The sequence below is a fragment of the Vanacampus margaritifer genome, chromosome 3 (genome assembly GCF_051991255.1).
Source record: "Vanacampus margaritifer isolate UIUO_Vmar chromosome 3, RoL_Vmar_1.0, whole genome shotgun sequence".
NCBI classification, from domain to species: Eukaryota; Metazoa; Chordata; class Actinopteri; order Syngnathiformes; family Syngnathidae; genus Vanacampus; species Vanacampus margaritifer.
In genome coordinates, this window is record NC_135434.1 from 6,519,572 (window position 1) to 6,544,124 (window position 24,553).

General features: G+C 40.3%; 1 protein-coding gene across 3 annotated transcripts in view; it reads left to right on the forward strand.

Moving 5' to 3' along the window:
• Nucleotides 1-24,553, forward strand: part of arb2a (ARB2 cotranscriptional regulator A) — a 170,658-nt gene that overhangs the window by 74,075 nt on the left and 72,030 nt on the right. For all 3 annotated transcript variants that reach the window (XM_077561614.1, XM_077561615.1, XM_077561616.1), the window contains exon 8: nt 4,822-4,941. In XM_077561614.1, coding sequence (XP_077417740.1) covers nt 4,822-4,941 — 120 coding nt within the window. The remainder of the gene's footprint in view (nt 1-4,821; nt 4,942-24,553) is intronic.

Sequence of the window (24,553 nt, forward strand, 5' to 3'; positions counted from 1 at the left end):
CTGCATTGGTTAGACACCGGGTTTGTGTTGGCGTTGGTGGGCTGTTATTCCGGCGGCAGTACCTTCCTCTCTCATCCGTCTCTTTTGTCCCTGCTTCTCATTACAGTGAGTAAACACAAGACATGCACCGGGCCAGACTACTTTTTGAGGAACTGTGAGTGTTTGACCACATCTGCATTAGACCCTCTCTTTGTGTACTGGGTCAGGTTGTTATTGGCTAAGAACTGGAAAGATTTAAGTGTATAAAAATACACTTAATGTGGGGAACACGTACAATTGAGGCAAATTTGATTTGGTTGCTTTTATAGCTGCCTGATCTTGCATGCTGTATCTTTTAAACACAAACCGAGTAATTACAAATTATTGCACCAGAGAGGATTGCCAACTCTGGAGTCTAGGATTGTTATCAATAAATGTTGCATAATATCGCAGACTTTACACACGGTTGTTATGTAAGACCACTGGCCATTTTCGTCGACGAACAATGATAAACATATTGTTTACATTGATACATTGGGTAATACGTTGGATTCATAATCATTCGTCTACCTTGAAAAATGTTGCTTTTGTAAACATTTTTTATTTTTATCTGGATCATTTTGTGGGTTTGTAGCACTACTGGAAAACTCGGCTTGGGCCACAAAGCGTTATTATTATCGTAGCCTGATTGTTAGGATTAAGGCCAGTGAAGAAGGAAAAAAAGGGGTTGGCAAGATTCTGACTTTATTCTCAGAATTCTTACTTTAATCACAAAATATTGGCTTTAAATTTAGAATTCTGAGAATAAAGTCAGAATTCTAACTTAAAAGATTTTAATGTCAGAATTCTGAGATTAAAGTCAGAATTCTGAAGTCAGAATTCTTAGAATAAAGTCAGAATCCTCCCAACTTTTTTTTTCCCTCTTCACTGGCCCTAACCATCTTCCGCAATTATTCTAAAACAATTGGAGGATTTCAGGTTGACTATGTAAGCGAAATTTAACCATTGGATCTTCGCTGTGCAGTTGTATTTAACGTTCAGTAAGATTATAACTACCCTACACTTCAGAACTTTGAAAATGGGTATAGAGTTTTCTTTATCTATATTTTTTTTATGTCATCTCCGTTCATATTCGCTCAGTAGAGTGCCGGTTGTGGAGACTGTCTAGGGATGAGAATTGTATTTTATATCATCTGAGGGGACAGTATGGATTACTGTGCACTCTGTAAATACACAAACAGCACACTTCCTCACTCTCCCTTGACAGTCATGGCTGAAGGATGCTGGCAACAGGTGTGCAGTTGGGACACTCTTCTGACAGCCCTGGCAAACACACAAGCTCACACATACGCACACAAATTTAACTTATTTATGTGTGTACGTGTGTGTCTGTGTGCATAAAGCGAGTTGGTGACAGGAGGCTGGTCTCGCAGGGCGGTGCGCTCCACTGCAGCTAATTAACCCCAGGAAATAATTGCAATATGCAAATGTTGTTTAGATAATTCACTACACACTGCCATGCCAGGTAGTCGTCAGTCACTCGGTTGCGCGCCACTGAGGGTGAAGACAAAATATGTGTTGCCGTTTTAGGCGTGGAGATGGGAATGGGACGAGGATGTAAATGGAGGCATTCCAGCTGCTATTATGAAGCTTTTATATCAGTTATGTATAAATAAATAAACGGACAATGGCTCCGTCATTCAAAGTGAAGATGTCTTATGCATGAATTTGCCACATAACTGTCTTGGCCGGCGCCGGGCGCAATTATTACAAAGGAGGTGGTGAAGAACAAGAGGTACCAAAAGCAAGAAGAGAGGGAAGGAGTTAATGAAATGGGCCTCTCTGATGAAGGGCGACATGGCGGAGGGGAAAGCGGCAAGGCTTCAAAAGACTTTGATGTCACAGTCTTTCAGACAGACATCTCTGTCTCTGCCTGCCCTCCCACACACACACACACACACACACACACATATATATAGACGCACACACTTGCACTCGCAAGCCCTGATGGCAGGAGGGCAGGCCAGAGCATTCATTGCCTGCTCTTGCATCACACCCTGCGAGTCGAGGCGGGTGCTGACATGATAGCCCCCTCATGCTAATCTAGTGGCAAACACAAACACACTGACAGGTTAATTTACCTCCGGACAAACATAGCAGCAAAAACACATCTAATGGTGAGCACAAACTTTAGCACAAAGTGACATCACGCTGGAGAAAAAAAGAGCTTTTTCTCAGAGAGAAATTACTGGGGGTTTGTGATGCACTGTAATTAGTAGAAAACAAGCATTTTTGTTTTCCATTTCCGTTGTCAATATCACATATGCAGTGCAAAAAAAAAAAAAGTCCAGTTAAAATATAAACTAGTAGATGACTTGTCCTAGTTTCTTAATGCACACGTGCCAAAATCGATTGAATGTAGTTGCATGAAATCAGATTTCAAAAATATTGTTTGGGGAAAAACAATACGGCAGTTGGAAATCCTCAAATGTTCCCCAAGGCTGTTTGACCTCTGTCGTTTCCCCTTATTAAAAATAATGCAATACAGACGCTCCCCGACTTACGAACGAGTTACGTTTCGAGCGATCGTTCGTAAGGTGAATTTGTTCGTAAGTTGCTTCAGTGCTATATTTTGTATTATAATTTATGTTTAAAGAGAATACGTACAGTACTGTACTGCGTATGTTAGAGAGTGAGAGCGAGAGACACACACAGTATGTACATGTACGTAATAAGATAAATAAAATGAAGTTTAACTTACTTTTGGAAGATGTACTCGATGCTTAAGGATTTGATGGAGGAGGAGGAAGAGGAGGATTTTATATCATGAGAGGTTCTTCGTCGTCGCTGGAATGGGCTTCAAAAGTTACTTCCTCCCCCGTAACTTCAATGTAGGAAGAAGTTGAGGGTCGCGGAGAAGAAGATGAGGGTTGATGAGTATCTTCCTTGGAGGATTTACTAGAAACTGGCCGAAAGAAGCGATCTAACGACGATTGCACAGTTTTCTTCTTTTTTCATCATAAATGATGCGGTAGCACTGTATGGCATCATTCAATTGATTTGCAACCTTTGTGCAACGTTCAATATTTGGGTCTTGCTGCTCGAAGAGTGCGATGGCTTTATCTATGAGCGACAGGCGTTTCTTCTTCTTCCTCCTCCTCGACACGTTGCTGAGCCTCCAATGCTGGGTGAGCTCTCACAGCGCCAAGCGTCGGTATTAGCGGCGGAAAGAAGCACTACAGTACTCGGAAAAAGGTGCGCAATAAAAAATCTAACTTACAGCATCTCTTTCCGAACATTTTTTGACATGCGCGCAGACATGTTCGTATGTACCGTTGTTCGTAACACGAATGTTCGTAAGTAGGGGAGCGTCTGTAATTATTTTAAGACAATCATTGTGATTAACTTTGTGAACTTAATCACAATGATTGTCTTTGTATTTAACGTACGCTCATACTTTATAAAATGTTAACTCATTTAGGAAAGACGTTATGGATCCTATTTTTGTGCCCAAAGCAAGTCTAGGGCAAAGTCGCAGTCTGAGGTTTTGTTTGACTATCGCAGATAGCGTTCAGCGCCATTGTGGGATAGAACACAGCTGACTCCTGGCCAATCGGTGCTTGATATCATGGAAGCAGAAATTTACTCACTGGGGTCCGAGGGATGTGATTGTCGCATTTATCTCTTTGACTGCCAAAAATGTTAAATAACGTTTAGTAAAATCCAATGGAGTAGTGCCAAAGACGTTAAAAGACGTTTTTTTCAAAACCGAGGCGAAACTAACCATTTTCTATTGTTGATTACTGCAAAACGGAATAAGGTAGAAACAAACATTTTTTTTTTTTTTTTTTTTTTTTTCTGATGAAAGATGAGAGTCCAATCTTTCATTTGGTAGTATGTGTGTTTCCATAGTCCAAACACATAATTTTCTGTGGACCTTGAAAGATCAGTCAAAAATGCTTAAATCGGCTGGCACCCACGGCATCCCTTTTCTGAAAACTTCTGGCAGTCAAAGAGTTAAACAGGTAAACTGCAAAATCTCCTCTCCAAGTGATGTAGACAATTGGTGACCGCCTTGCAAAGTAGGGTTTTACCCAGCACGGGGGCCGTCATACAGTACATCCAGTGTGTTGCTGTGATTTAGTGTTACATGTGTTGTGCCGGAACGTGTTGTTCATTTTTTTTTATTGCCAGGCAGACAGTTTGATAGGAAATCAAAGTCTCAAATCAATGTCACAAGTTCATTAATGGATGCCCTTTTCACTCGTCTCCTTTTACTATTGTTCTTTGCAGCCCTGGATAAGTGTTTACATCTCTTTTTAATTAAACATGCCAACTTGGTCACAATGTATGTGGCGACCTTAATAGAGCCAAGGTAAAAATATGTGCAGTCATTCTTAGTGTGTGCTATTATGTGTCTGATGATTCTGTATGGTTTTGTTTCTTTATATGTACTTTACATGTATGTGCTGTCCTTTGTTTGTTTTTTTTCTTTCGACCTTCCCAAGTGTCTTCCCGTGTGGTCGCCACCGGCGTATAGATAGGCCATTGATTGAGCAACCGGTTACAAATTAAGATTTAAACGTTACCTCTCTGAGCTTATTGAGTTTTACATTTAGGGCATTTGCAATATGCAAGACTTATTGATTGACTAAAGAGTGCCTCTTTATAGATATCTCCTCAGGCTACCACCACGTTTCTATTTTTCTTTTGTTTCCTTTTACCGTAGCATAAGATTTGGATCGGCTCACGCGTCAGCGACTCTGTCAAAGTTTGTAAAACAGTTCAACGATGTGTCTTTTGTGACAGCCCAAAACTGAAAAGTCTGTTTGTGTTTTGTAGGAAAACGGTTCCTCTGAGGAACACGTGCTGTACGTGTGGGATCACTTTGTGGCCAAAGCTGCAGCCAAGCATGTCTTCATCGTGGCCCACAGCTATGGAGGGCTGTCCTTTGTTGAGCTGGTCAGTGTTTTGTTTTTCTGTTTTGGTCCCGTTTCACAGTCATGATCTCGCTTTAAAAGTACAACGCATGGTTGTGATTTTTTTTTTTTTTGCTGCAAAAGTTTTAACATAAACATGACTTTCTTACAATAATTGTGTAGATTTTTACACAGCATGCTATGATCATTGTCACATTTTAGAGCACACGTTTCCTGTGGTTTACTGACAGGACTCAAATGACCAGAAAAAAGAAAAATCCCTAGAAAAAAAATTACATTAACTCTTTGACTGCCAAAAACGTTAAATAACGTTTAGTAAAATCCTATGGAGGAGTGCCAAAGACGTTAAAAGACGTTTGTTTCAAAACAGAGGTGAAACTAACCATTTTCTATTGTTGATTACTGAAGAACGGAATAAGGTAGAAACAAACTTTTTTTTCTGATGAAAGATGAGAGTCCAATCTTTCATTTGGTAGTATGTGTGTTTCCATAGTCCAAACACGTAATTTTCTGTGGACCTTGAAAGATCAGTCAAAAATGCTTAAATCGGCTGGCACTGGCGACATCCCGTTTCTGAAAACGTCTGGCAGTCAAAGAGTTAAATAGGGAGAGTAATAGCATAATATAACCTTCGTAGCTGCACCAACTCCTGACAGCTGAGGGAGTCACATAGTAGAGCACTTGTTCAATTAGCAATTTGTTTTGTCCTGTCCTTGGGCTCCATTCAACCACTAGATAAAGAATTGACTTCCTCCAATAAATTCTGTCAGGATGGCAGCACGGTGGTACTGTTACTGACATGCAGATTCTTCAGCCTTGAGACTCGTGTGTTGAAAGATGTTGGGAGTGAAAGGGATGGCTGGCATGTTTCACTCGTCAGCTGTGATCGACTCCATCTCCTCCCATGACCTGAACACGTCAAGTACAAAGCTGGGTTCGGGGGGGGGGACTGATGATTTTATCATTCTTCTTTCTTGATGTGTGTTATCCCTTTCAGCACATGCACCTGGAGTAGGAATAATGTGTTGAATTATATTCCGACACACCTCCTATGTTGTTGTCAAAAATGTTGATGCAATGTTAACTCTCAATCTATTTCAACTGGTTGGCCACCAAAAGAAGCAGATCCTGGATGACAGATTTGGCCTGTGGAATCCGGTGGAAGTTTATACTTATAGCCCACGCATGTGAAGTAGTTTGAAGCACTGAGAGACTTTTAAGTATTCCACTTACACAACATTAACTAATTTGTCTGGCACAGAAACATGCAACAGAAGTTTCTAGGTTGGGGAAAAAAAAAATCGAAAGACCAAAGTTGAAGCAACAAGACTATTGTGGGACATCGCCACACAATGTGTGCCGCCGTGTCTTCTTGCTATTTACAAACTTTTCTAATTTCATTTGTCTAGTAAAAACTCTAACATAATAAGTATACTTAGTCCGAATGGAAACTGGATTAAGTCCCCAAGCCTCAGTATTTTGTGTTATGTCCACCATAGTTCTGGGACTGGCAGCAGTCAAGTGCTTATGGCTTACAAGCAGTAAATGCTTCATGTCATCATCTAAATCTCAAAATAGAACTATGTTATTTTCCCCAAAAGGGTATAATGTTGAGTTTGTTCCAGTACTTTGCTTACCTTTCCTTGAGAAGATAGTAATTGTTTGAAAAACAAATAGCTCAAGTTAACTGACAGCAATATTTACAGCAGTTACATACTGTGCGTGCAACAAAATGCTATGATGATAGTACTATATTGACATTTCTCAAAATATTTAACTCATTCACTGCCAGCCATTTTGACTGAAGCAACCCCCTTCGCTCCCGTCTGTTTTACTGGATTTTAACTGATTTTCCAAGCCCCACAGAATATTGTGTTATTTTACTATTAAAACATGGAACCTACCGAAATAAAGATTAGCGTATCTTCTTTTATCAGGAAAAAAAGGTTTTTTTTTTTTGTTTTTTTTATCTGTCTCGATGGCCTTTGCATGATCAATGAGTGAATTCAGGTTACCAGACTGCTTCCCTGAAAATAAGGATTCAAAATAAGGATTCACTGTGCTCAAGTCTCTCGCTTTATTAATGACATTTCTCTTTCTTACCAGCATACATCTAGTGAGTGAGGTGGTCACTTGTCCCACTGGTGTTCTCAGAAAGATTGTATTCCTCATCTTTTTACTTCACCTATTCTTTCTTCCTCATATTTTGTCATTTTAATTTGGCTGCTAAATATTCATGCAGTGTTTTGTCTGTGACAGCATCGCAATCTCTTGGGCTTTTCTACTGTGTGACAACGAATCGCTATTCTTCCCATTTTTTATCCTTGTGTGTTTCCCTCACTCAGCATCTCGGTGGGTTTAAAGGCTTATGTGAGGTTCTTGCTTGGACCCTTTTAAGTAATGCCCTTGTCAAGTGAGAACCCTGTTAAATCGCGCATATGCAGGATGGTGCATGTGTGTATATAAATACATTACATACAGCTCATTCGCTACAGGAATGATAACATCGAGACAAAGAGCTGAAAGATATCCTTTGTTCATTTTAAGTGACAGTGTTGGTAAATGCCACCGTCAGGTTTCCCTCGAGGCCTTACCAGCTTCTGTAGTCTATTATTGTTGCGATTCCTTTACGTCTTCCAACCTGAAACTAATTGGGAACGCAGATACAGAGTCGCATCTCTTCCGAGATCTTTGACATTTTAGCCAAATGCGCTCTTTGCCTTGCTGTGCAGAAAGATCACATGCGCAAATACTCGAGATTTAAAGCAACTAGTATTTCGGTTCTACATCAGTGTGTCTCATTGCACTTATAAGCGCACACTGGCACACATACACCATCTACTTAATTGAGGAGAAATTGGTCCAGCGGGATGGGATGGGAAGTGTGTGTGTGTGTGTGTGTGTGCGTGCGTGCGCGTGTGTGTGTGTGTGAGCCTTGCGGGATGAACTGTTCGACACATGAGAAGACCCAGAGAAAACAAGCTGTCTGCGGGTTAATTACTGCTCCCCTTTGCAGTTAATAAATACATTTCTGATCAAGCCTATCAAAAGGGCCCGCTGTTAATTTCTCCTGCTCGCTCCCCATGCTCCGGAGCATGTTAACCCCTGTGTGGCGCGCTCAAGTGTTTCATTGCAATTTGATTTCGTTTTAAAAACACTGCGTACGGACTAATTATAGATACATCAAAGAGGAGCTAACTGCCTTTGACTGCGAGTGCAGAAAGAGAAGCTACAGGGCGAAAGGCTGCTTGCTCTTTCTGCCTCACCCCCACCGTTTTTTCACCCTTTTACCCTTGCACACATTCCATCTATCCATTTCAGTTAACTGTTGCCGCTCTTCCTTTCTCCTTTCTGACTAGAAGATGATGTTGTAGAAAACAGGCGCTCATGAGAATTTAGTACAAAATCTCACTTAAAGCTATGAACATTGCTGTGGCTATGAATCGGCTTCAAAAGTTATTTCCTGCTTCATGGGGACCGGCGTTTTCTTCCTCCTCCTCCTCGACACGTTGCTCAGCCTCCAATGAGCTCTCACAGCGCCAAGCGTCGGTATTAGCGGCGGAAAGAAGCACTACGCGCAATACAAAATCTAACTTACAGCATCTCTTTCCGAACATTTTTCGACATACTGTACGCGCAGAAATGTTCGTATGTACCGTTGTTCGTAACTCGAATGTTCGTAAGTAAGGGGAGCGTCTGTATATCCGAAAGCTGCTTGATGCAAAACGGAAACAGATAGAATTTTTTTTTTTTTCCTGATGGAAGAAGAGACTCTAATCTTTCTTTTGGCGGGTTCCACGTTTTAATGGCAACAGAACACAATATTATGTGGGCCTTGCAAGTTAAATCAGTGATCCCAACCTTTAGTGAGCCAAGGTATCCATTTTACCTAAAAAAACATCTCATGGCCCACTACCAAGCAAAGACACTGAAATAATGATGATAGAAATTTACTCACAAATGCACTCACTTAAGCCATGACGCTTCTGTTGTATGAATGGCAACAGGTATATACGCAGGTTTACTGCGCATTCTCACCGAATGGAAGAGCATATTTAATTGTTATCCTTTTTACTGTATGTCGCTGGCATAGGTAGATGAACAGAAATATTTACAGCACATGGATGTTTTTTTTTTTGTGTGCTAAAGGGTAATGTTTGGCTGCTGAGTCTAAAATTGACAACCGTTCTTTGAGTCGGCTCTCATTTATGTGCTTTGACATTTTACGAAATGTACTTTGATTGTTTCTAAAAGTCATGTTGTGGCTTTTACGTCACCTGTTTTTGCACTACAAATCTGTTGTTTACTGCCAAGATTTCCTAATTTTCTGAATTATTGCTTGATTTTCACATGAAACACGATTTGCATATAGAAGGCTCTCTGCAATAACCATTACTGTATTTCACGATATTGCGTCAAAAATGAAAGAATGCTGTACGATCATGCTTGGAAAGAGAGTTACAGCTTCATCAGAGTTGTAGGAAAGTGAATACCAATATGATAACCTGCGTATTGTATTTTTAAACAGAATTATGGAATATCTCAAAAACTAGTGACATCAAACTACCCTAAAGCATTGAAGTTTCTTGGCACCAAAATGTTCGTTGACCAGTGTAATTAATAAATAAGGATTTTTTTTTTCTCTTTGAGCAAACTAAGTGAGATTGGTTAATCAGTAATGGAATCACTGTCTTAAATGATATGCATCTGTCCTGTCATGGGTCAAAGTTTTGTTACCTTAGTTTATTACAGTTATCATAGTTAAACTCCATTTACACTTTTATTGCAGTTACAAATGTTCATTTGCTTTTACAGTTGTTTGCTGTTTATATAATGGCAGTTTGGTTCCGAATATTTCAGTTTTCCCTGATTAACATAAACGTGCTATGCAGTTTGCGCAGTAGAGTTCGTCCATGTTTTTGACACTGGTTGATTTAAGAACATCTCCAATGGTGTTCACTCATCTAACTTCTGTTCTTTTCAAACAATATCATACTAGTAAATACAGTTGTACTTGGAGCAGGCTATCCGAAAATATGTGTAGTTATCTATCTGATGGATTTGAGTTTCACACAAAAAATAAAATAAGTAAATAAAAAAGCTAGCAATCTTGAGGGCAGAACCACAGAAAGCGAGGAGACCGCCATCTGTACCTTGTTCTTTCATCCATCTTCATTGGCAGGGGTGGGCTTGAACGTGGAAGTGTTGGTGGCGGGCGCCGGTCGTGTTCCGGAAGAGTTGTCTATCCCACTCTAACCTGTGTGCTCACAAAGTGAAAAAAGAGCAGTCTTATTGGAAAGGATGTGGTAGCCTTATATAAGATCTTATATAAAAAGGCATCTGTCTGTGCACACAAGTGTGTGGGTGCCAACTAGCCAGCTGCTGCAACAGCTCCTTAAAGTATAGACATGAGCAGAACTCATACGTGCTGGACAAACTAGCCAAATGTCCGTCCGTCCGTTTTTTTATTTATTCATTCCCACAAGTGATCAAGTGTATTTAAGAGGCGGAGATGCCGCTGGCAAAACAGTCCGGGGTGAGTCAACAGAAGTTGGAGAAGTTAGTTGTACTTAGCAACACTGTTTTCCTTCCTCCTGTGCCCCCCCCCACATTTTCTTTTTTTTGTTCTAATTTCTTTTGTCCTTCCGGAGCCTCCCTCGCCCAGTCGGGGTGACCCTCGGGGCAGCAGCCGGGCCAACTCTGCCCTCTGTGCAGGACTGTCGCTTCATGACTGGCATGGTAACAGCCGGCTGTGAAAACAATTCTGCTTCTTTTCCTCTTTTTTTTTCCTTTGTTGAATCGCGGCTGGGATTTCTTTTGTTGATTAGGATTTTTTTCATGTTTAGAATCACCTTCAACATCTTAATTTCCGTATGTAATTAATAAAGTATGTCTATCTGTGTATCTAATCAGGACATCGCAATGAATTGAGTCCTAGAAGGCAAAGCCTTGCCAGTGCAAATGAAGTTACACCAATCTCTCAACAAAGTCCTGATTAATGAACTTGTAATGGGATTTTCCAGGAAACACTCGATAAATATTAAAATAGGGCTTTTTTTTTTTCCATATATGTCTTCATCAGCGGAAGTTGCCCATTTCCAACCTGCTTCCTGTGTTTTTACCCACCTAGCCTAAGCACATCCTGCACTAAGCCAGCCACTCAATGCGCAGACATGAAACTGATGGATCTTATTTTTTTTTTTTACATAACAAACATCCCAGTCAGACTGTAAATGGGTTTATTTCTCAAAATATATTCTCTTGAACGTGTCAAGTGAAAAAGACAACTGTGTCCAAATGCACATGGTGCTAAATGAAAGTTTGCTTGAAATGTCCAATGTTTAAAAGTATCTTTTATTTTTTGCATTCATTTTTTTTCCCTACTGCTAATAAAAATGTGACTTTGTTCCATATTACTTACAATAACTATAAAATAATTGTGTATACTCAGGTACTCTATATATATATATTCATATAAACAACTAATTTAGCACATATTCAATACATTGGTTAAGATGGCTAATAATATAGATATTAGAGGTGCAACGAGTAATTGGCACATAATTGATTACTAAATAAATCAATAATGATTTTTGATAATCGATTAATTGTTTTTAATAAGAAGTTCTCCGAATCCTCGGAATTTTTGTTTCTTCAATTTATGTTGTCCTCCATGATAACAGACTGATTATCTTTGTGTTGAATCAAAATAAAACATTTGCTTTTACTTTGGAAAGCAATTATCAACATTTTTTCTGACATGTTTCAGGCCAAGCCAGTAACTGAATCATAATTAATTTGTTTGCACTATTAATTTGAAATAATGTTCTGTTTTTAATAAAGGGTTTGGATGAGTTTGTTTTTTTGGCAGATTAATTGATTATTAAAATACTCTTTAGTTGCACCCAATAATGGATATTTGAAAGGTTTTAATTAGGCTAGAAAGCCTTTTAATTCCATTTTTAAAATGTGTACAAAAAATGTTATGTCAATGAAAATAAGCAAACTTGATAAGAGACAAACAAAATTCTCTTCATTTAATGTTTTTATGCACATCTCAACCACCCTCTAAACTCTAGAGTACTATCATGTCTATTGCTTCAGGAGGGGCTAAAGAGATGTCTTCTTCCTTTTTCAGTTTTTTTTCTTTCTTTTCTTTTTAATCTCAAGGTTTTCCATAGCTAGCGGGGCTCGCAAGCGATGCAGCATTGTTTCGTTTCCTGCGAATGTGCCCGTCTGCGTGTGCTGATGTGTGTGCGCGTGCGTGTGTCTGTCTGTCTTGTTCCGCGACTGGCTGCACAGATAGTCTGTGGGGTTACGTGAGCCCGTACGCGCGTATTGATGTGCATTTATACGCATCTGCGCGTGTGTCAGCCGTAGCCCCGAGAAGCCCGCATCATCCTAAACAGAGCAGCTTGGCGGTTAGCAGCTATCACAACCACGTTAGGGGAGGAAAAGAGGAGGAGAGGGCGAGAGGCGATGATAAATGACTGGGGCACACTAGCAGAAATTAGTGGAGCCATATGCAAAGCTGTGGCGTTTTGTTTGATGTGAAACAAAAGGACCACCATGACAAAAGTGCCTGCCGGCCCTCACAGCGGGACGGCGGCCCTCAGGACAGACACCGAGAAAGCGTGTGCATGTGTGTGTCGCGACGTTCTCGCCGCTTCTTTCCAATCCTGTCTATATTATGTATATTATCCCCTCCGTATTTGTGCATCACTCATAATGACATACACGCCGAGCCCTTTGTACGCGGCGAAAAGAAGACACAGTTTCCTCCTCGCCAACGCCGCTACAGTATATTTTGCTCTATTAACCCGGTGTAATATAGACGTCTAATTTTCCTTGAGAATGAATAGGCATCTTAGAGAGCGGCTCTCCTCTTAACATAAGGATGTAAATTGAACTGTTTAAATGTCACGGCTCGCAAGCTGATTTGATTTGAATTGATTTGCTTGTTTCTGGAGAAAAGACCTCCCTTTGCCAAACCGTGGCGGCGCTGGCTGCCGCAGATAGACCAAGGTCTTTCTTTTTACCTCAACAACACATTGTAGGGCTTGCGAATTCTTCTATCTGCTGTGATTATGTACAAATGGCCTTCATTTGCCATCCATTTCAAAGCTGTAGTGCTGCATTGTGACTGCAGGCAGATGACGCAGAGCAAATTACAGCGGGTTTGCCGCCTGAAAAGGATACTCTCACAATAGGCTTTGTGAAGTATTCCCTTCAATACAACGCCATTATGCTCACCTTTGTTGGTGTTTCTCTCTATGTTTTGGGAGCTTCCTTGGTTTCTAGATTACATTTGTAGTGCAGAGGGGAGGAGTGGGGGAAGGGGGGGGTGCGTACTCATTTGCGAGGCTTTCAATATCAGCGTGAATTGCGTGTTGTGTGTTTTGTGTTGGATTTTTTATTTTTTTATTGAGCCTATTTCATTATGTGTTTTATGTCCATGTGTTCTTAGAAGAAAATCAAGGCTCGTTAAAAAGTATCAATGCAAAAGTGTTTTCGACGACCGCGGCCCATTCATGCTCTAACTTGGTATGTTCCTCCTGTGTTGCTAGCATGCCGGGTTGTTTGAGTCACTAAATACCTTTCCTTTCTTTTACACCATATTTCCTCAAATAGTAGCTGGAGGCATATGTGTACTCGAATGGAGAAAGTTCAAGGCATTATTTTTAAGTAACGGCTGGAGAGTTGGATGTGGTTGTTGTTTTTTCTGGCCATAGCAGACAAGAACTTGGTGAAGTTAAGTCACACTTCCCAGTTTACTGTAAAACTGACCCATAAAACAAAACAAGAATTCAACAGTTCGTGCTCAAACTAGCTAGCCAGTGGCACCACAAGCGATAAGCAGGTGTCCTTAACGAAATAGTTTTTTTGTTTTCTACCTTAAAGTTTCTAATAGAGTGATGCCTTGACTTACAAGTGACCCGACTGACATTTTTCGAGAGCAAAACTTTTTCAATACAAACACTAGATGGTGGCAGCAAACTCCAATTAACTCAACCCACTTCTTAGCAAGCACTCGTTTGGCAGATAGTGAGCAATTTTTCAAAAAAGAGGCTTTGAGCTGCTTTTTCCCCTCCAAATCCTGAGAATTATGTTGTGTATTTAGAACAACCACTTGCAGTAACTTTGCTGTAGGAAAGTCTGCTAGCTTAATGCTAACACTTAACTCTTTGACTGCCAGACGTTTTCAGAAAAGGGATGCCGTGGGTGCCAGCCGATTTAAGCATTTTGACTGATCTTTTGACTGATCTTTCAAGGTCCACAGAAAATTATGTGTTTGGACTATGGAAACACACATACTACCAAATGAAAGATTGGACTCTGGAAAAAAATGTTTGTTTCTCCCTTATTCCGTTTTTGAGTAATCAACAATAGAAAATGGTTAGTTTCACCTCTGTTTTGAAACAAACGTATTTTAACGTCTTTGGCACTCCTCCATAGGATTTTACTAAACGTTATTTAACGTTTTTGGCAGTCAAAGAGTTAATGTAATTCACCATAGACAGGCTAACGAATTGCATGGTTGACATAGTATTATAACTCTTTAAACAATGGATATTTGAACACAAAAGTGGTAGTGTGGCAACATATAGACAAACAACACGAAAATATTATTTAACCTATGTGGAAAATTAATACTATTATTGCAGCTTATTGAGCAGATGTTAGCGTCTTCTTTGTAAATATCCATATGGTGGTGTTATACTACCCCGACACACCAGGATCACAGTTTGGGGCTGGAATTTATTAATAACATTTACATTGAGTTCAATGGAGAAAGATGATTTGAGTGTTTTACGTTATAGGCATAATCATTGGATAAATTCAACTTGTAAACCAAGGCAGCATTGTTTTGTTTTTTTTGTTTACTTTATACAGACATTGGAAAGAGAGTGGGTTTTAAAAGGTGCTTGTGAAAGGCTGACGGTGACAACAGTGCAGAAGATGCACTGTGTATTCCGAATCGATTCGGTCTAGTCTACAGGTGAAAAGTCATACGTATTATTTATAAACACCATCCTTGTTATCTTACATTTGGTTGAGTTTTCTTCATTTTGGCTTCCAAAGTTCATCTGAGACGTCCAACAACCAAGGGCAATCCAAAATGCAATGCATATCTGTAATTAAATTCACATTGTTTATAGACTAGGGAACTTGAGGCCCGTTTATGTTGTTTTGATCCAACTTTATGACTTAAGTTCATTTCCTGGAGGCAGACACGGACCCGCTGCTCTCTGCTGTAACCCAGCAATGGTCAATACGCCTCAGGAATCGCTTCCGCATATTGTTTCCATTGTCTCTGCCCATGAATTGTTGTTTTTTTCTCATTCTATATGTCTCCAACTTTTTGGACTGCACTTTATAACCTAATGTCTCTTTTTCATCGTAGTTTTTGTGTATGTGTTTCCAATAGTTAACAGCTCATGCGCAGTTCCTAAAATGTTCTGAATCTCAATGGAAATGAACTGAAATCATTGGTAACACCATTATTAATCAAATAACAGGGATGTGATTTTTCCGTTAATTCGCGGAATTCCGCTTTTTTTACCCCCCCCCCCCCAAAAAAAAATCGATTTTTTTTTAATTTTTTTTAGTAGTTAATTGTGTATGCACATGACTCCGACAGATAACATCTTCTGCTATAACAAAGACATTTGTGCTATGCTCTAATATGAGTTACTTTTCATTTGGTCATGATATAATTATTTGTTCATGCTCCCCCCCCCCCCCTAACAACCCCCCCCCCCCCCACTGGGCACTGCCCTGGACCTAGCTGGGTGCCAGCGGCCCCCAGACCCCCGGCTAAATTTTCAGATAATTTCACTTTGGTCAAATCACATCCCTGAAATAATGAAGTACTTATGACTTAGTTGTGATATTTATTATTCATACTTGTGTTTTCTTATTGAGGAAAAGGATGATTTGTAAAGTCTGAGCATATTGGCTGTCTGGTCAAGCACTCTTCTTAGTTTGTTTGTCAAAACATGCTGTTGTTACCATGGTGATGTAATAGAAGCTCATCTATGACAAGTATTATTGAGGAGACCATTCATAAGCCTCTCTCTTGTTGCCGTCTTATTTTTCTCTCTCAACAAGAGGAAGTGAAATCTGTTCTCAAGACTCAAAGGATTGTTCTTGACCCGTCCCAGTGCGTGCCATACCTAATTCTTTCCACCATTATTATTATTTTATTTGTATTTATTTTTGTGCTACCTTGTAATATAAGAAGCACAGCTCGTTCATATGAGTTCAGTGGAATCTTAAGGGATTCATCATTACATATTTACTGGCTGAGGCTGATCTCGCTGTAAGGTCCTACCCTCGTCCCATTGATCTAGTGCGCATGTTCACTCCCGAGGTTACGGGACGTGCTTCCATTTGCATAAGGCCCTGGGCAAGGTTCTTTCCACCATTGATTGGCCTGTCCATGAGCGCCTCGTGCCTTCTCGCATTGATCACTTTGTTTTTTCCTGGAGACAGTGCTACCAAGAGTTCAGCTGCAGCTCTGGTTCAGCAGACCTGACGGGGGAGAAGAGGGAGAGACACGGAAACGAGGAAGGACTGATGAAAGAATTTCATGTCAGAGTGGATGGATGGAAAAAAATTACCAAAACGGTTTTCAACCTCATTCTTCGATATACTGTACACATTGTGCTGTTTGCAGGAGTAACTGTGTGGACCAGTGGTTCTTAACCTGGGTTCGATCGAACCCCAGGGGTTCGGTGAGTCGGTCTCAGGGGTTTGGCGGAGGTCAAGACTCACACCAGAGTCAAATGATTTGTGATGATACGCCCCGCTTGGCCATCATTGGCTGCAGGGGATCACGCTACATTGCTTGGCCAATCTGAGTTTCAGGGAATTTGGTGTGCTCTGTAGTCGACACGGGGGCTGTTGTGATGACACGTCGTGTGATTTCTTTATTATTGTAATCCCTTCATACTATGTCGAGCAAAAAAAGTGGTCAAACGAATAGGTGCAAAATATTGTCCAAATGTACATCGTTGGCTCATCCACCATGGCAGCTTAGGGCTCAAACCCCCATAATGCACCTCTCTCTCTCTTTGTTCCTCTTCACAAGAGCGCTACGCGTACCGCTTTGTCTACCGCTCTCCAGTTACCCCTCAGCTCGTAGCCTCCGAGGCAAGGTCCCGCTCTCTTCACGCTCTTCTTCTTGCGACCTCCCTCAACGCCGTCATTCATTCCAAACAAGCCTTCGATGCCTCACTTGATTCCTGCAACCTGCCTCTGTGGCGTCAGTTTACGTTTTCAGCGCTTTTAAATGAACAAAACGTCACGATTGAGCTTCTGGCAATGGCGGCTAGTTTTTGGTCACCTCTTTGCTTCATAATTTGTTGTATTAGTTCATATTGGTCTTTTCCCCCCCATATCAGTGAGTACAACTTAAGCCATTTTTTAGACTTGTCTCCAAATTTGATAGTTTATTGAGACTGAATTTAAAAAGATTTCCAACATAAGATAACACAATAATTATTTAGAAAGTTTTTCGTGCTTGATTTGTATGCCCTTTTTTTGTCCTAATTCATTAATAAACAATAAATAATTAACTATAACAAATGTGGAAAAATATAAAATTTTGTGGTCAAATCTAACTTCACATAACTTTTTTTTTTTATAGAATTTCTTACTAAACTATCGCTACACCTTTTTTCCCTTTCTTCTGTCTTTCGTTCTCTGTTCAATCTCAGCAAGATGTTTACGTATTGTGCGACAGACGATTTGAATTCAACTCCGAAAATGCAAATGACATATTGTCCTCTGAAAAAAGGATTGTAGATTTTTTTTAAATTCTCTTTTCTGTTATTAGCATTTGCATTTTTTTTTCCCCGTGCTGGCTTTCCTTTCTCCTCATTGTGGCATTTCCAGGCGTTCACCTGCTGTGTCTGGGTGAGTCACATGGTTATGACCCAGGTCACCTTCACCAGCGAGGGAATACGCTCGCTTGACGTGAGCTTTGAATGTGCCACAGATGACATGTTGACAGCTCCAATGAATCGCTTGTCACTTCGTCATTTTTCCTCCCCCTCCCTGCTAATTTTTCCTTAAGACCACATACGATATACAAGAGGAATCCTTTGGACATTTGCAAATTGCCGCGTAGGCATGGCTTGAATTCATCACATTCAATCTGGTTTGCTTTTCTGTCCCTCTTGTTTGTGAATGCTTTCACTCTGAACTCGAAATAGCGAGAAGAAAACGTTTTAAGAATTGAAAAGAGCGAGCGGCTTTTTCTGAAAAGCTGTGAGGAACAGCTAGGCGGATCCTGGTGCAAATGTCAGTGAACTCAGTGACTTTAGGGTTGAAGTTTAAACCATCTTAGTCTTCTCTTGCTATTCCACTCATATCTTCTTTGTCATATTCAGCCCTTGAACTCTGCCCTCAATATGACCCCTTTTTGCGTGCTGATCATGGCTTTGTTTGTTTATAGATTTCACTGGCATTCTTTTATAATTTGAAAAGTGATTGACAGCAAAGAAAAAAAAATATCCCTCAATCACTTTTGTGTGCTTCCAATTCCTCACTTTGTCTCTTTGCTGATCTATACCCTGCCCTATATCCTCCATTACTTATGGCAAGCCTGTGTTTGAATTCTTTATGGCACTCTTTTCCCCTCCGTGTTTTAGTTATGTACTTGCGGTAAAACATATTTAATTTTTTAAGCCCAGAAAGCTGACAGTCAAAGGAGATGAACTGTTTTATGTGCCATTTTAGGGTTTTATGTTGTGTGAAATACGATGAGGGTTGTAAAAGAGCCAAAAGGAAGGTAGAGAGAGGATTGTACAAGGCGAGCGAGGGAGCTGCAGCGTATTGAGTAGCTTTTGATGTGTTCACTGACTGGGAGTTGGACGCTCGCTGGAGGGGACGCCATGTTTCATGGTGCTACACGGCACGTCATATCCTGTCCCTAAAAATAAAGTCATCACACATATGTGTTGCGATTTTCACATCTTTTGTGAAAATATGCTCCAACTTTTCTTTGCTATGGTGTGATTTGATTAGTCAGCTATCATAGTTCCTGTATGCTTCTCTTTCTCTTAGGGCTGTGTGACTGCAGAAAAAAATAAAATAATCATGTCTATTTTGATTGATATTTAAATCATGATTAATAAACACGATTACAGTGTTCCTTTCCTCTCTACTTTGTGGTTTGTTTTTTATGGGTTCACTCTATCACGGAATTTCATTTGTGACTATTTGTGACATTTGTAACACGGTTTCTTGTTAAGGTAAGCCATTTTAAGATTTTTTTTTAAAAAGTCCTCCTTGTGCTGTCGGGATGTGTAGTGTGCATCCGGTCACATAAATTTATAAATGCAGCCTATAATCGGCAGCTCTGTATTTATTCTGTTTTTTTTTTTGTATTTTAGGGGGTTATTGCCGGAAGGGGGCGTTGCGTATTTGCTTAGTAGAAGCTAATTCTCTCAAAAAATATTGGGGTATTGTATTTATTTAACTACCAAAACTCAACTTTAAATGTACTTAAATGAAATGAATCAGCTACAAATAAAATCAAAATAAATTAATAGCAATATTTTTTTTTTTAGCTGCTTTGCACTGCTTGAGTTATTAGGGGCAGTGTTGCACACATGGAAGTACAGTTATATGAATATAATTGTAAAAGTGGTAAACTTTAATAATGTAACTCGTTTATCATTAATTATTCAGGTTGAATATATGGCCGTAAGTAGGGATGAGCGTGCACAGATGCCGCCATTACCGGCTCTTATTTCAAGGTATCGGTACACGTGACAGAGGTCAATACCAGGAATGGCTGCCCTTTTGTGGCTGTTTTACGATAAATTAGAAGTAAAGAAAATGACCATTAATTTGCATGCATTTTTTAGGAAAATGCTGTGATATATAGGTTGTAAATGATCAGACATTTTATGTATTAAAAATACTAATGGTATTGGTATTTGGTATAGGTATCGGTGCCTACTCAAGAGTTAAGTACTCAGGCTGGTATTGGTCTAAAAAAAAAGTGGTATCGAACATCCCTACCCTTGTAATGGATGTATGTACCTGAAACAAACTTATTCTTGTATTTAAATATACAATGTGTATAATTGTTGTTGTTGTGTGTTTAGTTTGACAGTGAAAAGAACATATTTTATGTGCTTGCTGCAAACAACACAGGGGCTATTAGGGTGCTTTAAAAACGTAGGAAGTTGCATCCACATACCTCCTTTCTCTACGTTCTCATTGCATTGAACGGGAAAAAAAAAAAACATCTTGCTTGTTTCAGTTATATTTTTAACCTGTAAAGCCCTTCACAACAGCTGGAGAACATATAGCAAGCAATCCCCTGCGCTCGCCCCTGAGCTTTCATCCCTCCCTTCCCTCGTCCCCCGGCTCCTCCGCTATGTCTCTTCCCTCATGTGATGCCACTTGTGTTATGACCTCCTCACCGCTCGCTATACCTTCTCTCTTCAAGTGTCGCTTTGAGTCCAGCGTTTATGTGTTGTTGCCTCCAGTTGAGGCTAGTTGATTTGGTCTGTTTTCTGTCAAACACTAGGGGGCACTGCCTGTCCTTTGCTACCCCTCGTCCTCTGCAGGCTTCAAAACAAGACTGTTTGTCCAAATGTGTGTCTTGTGTGTGCTCCGTTCAAAAAACAGTCCCCCGGTCTGTAATGGATGACACGGAGCTGCTTTTAGACAGGCAGGCGGCACGTCTCCTGTGGCCGCCGAGGCCTGCGCTCTGCTCCGCACCCGTCCGCAAACCCTGTCCTCCCCCGCCCCCCCGCGCTCACACCCGCCATTTCAGCTAGCTGAACGCGGGTCCGCAGGCTAATGAAAAGGGCTCAAGAGGAGCGACAAGTCATCTTCCAGACACTTGTGCTCACCTCTAACCCGCGGAGACCTCCTCGGTATGACAGCCCAGCGCCCCCCCCCTCCCCCTTGTCTCTCTGCCCAGGTCGGGCCTTGGTCCCATGGGTCATGTGGCAAGTGTCTGGCTGCCTGGTTGACGCCAAGCACTGCTCACCAAGCATGGCGTTAAACAAAGGTAGGAAGGAGCAAGTGGACTTGAGCGACTTGCATTGTTTAGTCAATATAGAACTTGTCACTTTGGGGATTTGCAGATGAAGCGTCATACAAAAAATGAATGCAGTTTGAGACTGCATCATTGATACAACTTTTGTGCCTCTGCACACATGGGCACCGTTTTCTTATGGCCACTGCATAATGTGATTTCTTTTTATGATGATCATTCTTGGTAAGCAGACAGCTGATGTGGGGTGTTTTGATAGTGCTAATTGGCAGCTCCCATCCAGGCAGCGCGCGGATGGGGTTGGACGACTTGAAGTGCCGCTATTGTTTTGAGGTGTCAAACCCAACACAGAACAAAGAGGACGGGAGAAATGTGCCGCGCTCGCCCATCAGCGTAGTACACACGCGTTCGCACTAACACACATCCGTACATATATAAATAAATACATACGTGTGCATGTGCATTTGTTCATATGCGCACAAAATATCAAATCACCCGGAATGGTCCATAGCTGATGCTTATAGGTCACACACACGCTTAGACACGCACGCTCACTCTCACACAAACAACTGTAAAATGACAAGATAATCACCGCATTCCAACGTACTTTTTGCGTAAATGCCTTTCTGCCAGATAAACTAATAAATATACTGTTTTTCCTTTCAAACGTTCTCCAGCGAAGGCTCTAATTGCCGTACGCCGACGGAGACCTGACAGAGGTGTAATAGTTAAAAAGGTAATTTGACTACAAGTTGGAGTTTGGGTGAGGAAAGGGGTCAGCGCGCTTTTCCTCCAACAGCCTCCCACCTCCCCTGATGCGCCTCTCCCGCTTTAATGGTTTATTCACGCTTTTCGAGGACTTTTCGCATGATTGACTGACAAGGTCTTTTTCCGAAATAGCATCTTCAGTAATGAGAAATAATTGACTCCCTAATCAAAAAGGGGGTTGATGGAATCCACAAACCTAGCTGTAATCTTCTGTGGCATTTCCAGCAGAAATGACAGTCCTCATAGCTTCAGGCTCTATACCACTTTGATTTAATTGCTTTTTTTTATAAGATTAATAATATACTTTATAGTGAATTGTGTACGGCAGTGCATACTGTGTATGAGTGTCCTTCTCTCAGGCACTTTTAAATCAACAGTATCTACTGAGTATATATACTATACATTATAGAAGCTACATTTTCTCTCTCATCATTTTGTGCATTGCTGTGTTATTTTAATAACACTGTGCCTTAGTAGTAGTAGTATTGTTACTGCTATTATTATTAGTTTTTGTTTTATCAGGGATGTTTTATACTGTTTTTTACATTATTATTACTGTTATTCTTATTGATTATATCCATTATCTGAACCGCTTATTATTATTATTATTATCATCAATTCTGCAATGAAAACCAATGCAGTTTAGATTTAATTTTAGTCGTAGTGCATTTCAGTTTAAAAAATATTCATCCATACCGCATTGCAATGAAGAAATTAATTTCGCTAAAGTCATAAAATGTGTTTAGTTTAAGTGGTTCCGGGGTTTGATGTTTTATAGCTCAACAGAGAGGGAAAAAAAATACACATTTTATTTTTGTTACCTTTGGATTTCATTTGACAAATTAAATGATTTTGAATCCTTAACAACGTCCAAGTGTGACTTGTTCTGTTGTTTTATCTTTGAACCATTCATCACATTGTTTGTAAAATGAAATGCCTTGAGAAGTGCAAAGTGTTTGCTTGATGTGGCAAATTACCTCGTAGCCGCTCAGTCTGCCCAATTTGTAACATGTCTTCAACTGTCTTTCTTCTGGAAAGGTTGTTTTAAATCATGGCTAGTGGCAATGAGAAGTTAATTTCAGATTGTTATATATTTCCATTAATTTCAGTCAGCCTCCTGTATTTTTGGCTCTCTTATGTCCTTGTTCCCTTGAGTACATGTGGATAACACAACCTGTTTCTTCAATAATGTGTTCATTTTTTTTTTCTCTCCCCGTGGCACAAAAGACAAGCAAATATTAAGGCCTATTAAACGAAACAAAAATAACTTTTTTTTCTCACTTTATTTTATTTTTTATCGGTACTTTCTTTCATTCTTTTACCATCTTTGGCAATCGGTTGCTCCTCTTTCAGGGTGGTTGGAGTGGCTCTAGAAGTTAATCCTTCACGGATCCTTCTCTTGCAGCCTTGATGACCCCCCCTCACACACGCATACGCACACTCGCACTTATTCGAACCTACACACATTTACACACTTAAACCTGTTTTGCCAGTAATGTGCGGAGCAGCAGGCGCCTCCAGATTTGTTGTTTTCTCCCTCTTCATTCACAGCTAAGGTGAAAATTTGTCCACCCGAGACGTTGCAACCATTATTTAAGTCATTCCACCTTTTTTCAAACGCTACTCATGAACCTCGCTTCTATGTGCTTGCCCGTTTACAATTTCGTACAGTATTACAAAGTTTTTCCTCTACGTCTCCTTTCAAGTTCTTCGCAAAAAAGGACGCGAGTGAAACTTTTGCAAATATTCTCACTGCGCATAGCACTTTGGAAATGGCAAGCTGCTTGCCAACTCTGGGCAGTTCGTATCAGTGTGTAACTGTCTTGGATGTGTGAGTGCACGTGTGTTTTGTGTGCGCGCGTGCATGTGCCAGATACGGACAGCAACACCCAGGCTGTAGCGCACATTGTTGCTGCCTTGGCAGAGTGTGAAAACACACTGATTTGTTAAGTGGCAATTATATCATCCTTGCCATTAGAGAAGCAGCAAAGAGCAAACATCTGGGCATGTGTGTACGTGGTGTGTGTGTGATGACTATTCTAGGGGCCCAGGACAACCAGTGGCCCTAGAAATTAGTTTGGAAATTGACCACAGAAGGCCCTCCCTTGCATATGTCTAAATTTTGCTGACTTTTTTTGTTGTTGTTTTTTTGGTGATGATTTATGACAACTTCAGCAAACTTTTGGAAGGGTATTGAACATAATTGTGATTTGCCTACAATAGTCTATTTAATGTAAAGAAAATCAAGTATGTTATTAAATTACACATGATATAGGCAGGTACGGATAACAATGAACAGGGCCAAATGGAAAAGGATGCAAGATGTAAAGTTTTGTTAAGTGATATAATTGATGAGAGGATTAGCTGAGCTTCATATAAAAGGGATACTGAAACTCATTTAGCTATTTCCAGCAATAAAAAGTGAATATTTTGTCTAGAATACATTTCATGACATCATTATTTTTCATGTACAAAACACATTTTGCCACTTGCTGTTGACTAAAAAAATTACATCGCGGGTGCTCAGCACTCAGGTAAAGATCAATCACGGCTCACCTGTTTTCTGGGTTTGGTCACGTGACGTTAGCAAACTGAGCCATGATTGGTTGTTACCGGTTTCCTAAGCACGCATGATGTCATCTTCAGTAGACAGCATGTGTCAAAATGTGTTTTAAAGGTATTAATTGTACATGAAAAATACTTAAGTTTATCACATTAAAATATCAACTTAATACTGCTGAAAATGGCTAGATGAGTCAAGTATCCGTTTACGCTTTTTCAGTTCAAGTAGCAGAAGACATTGCCATTGTTAACAAAGCCAACAACACACTAGAATATAAAC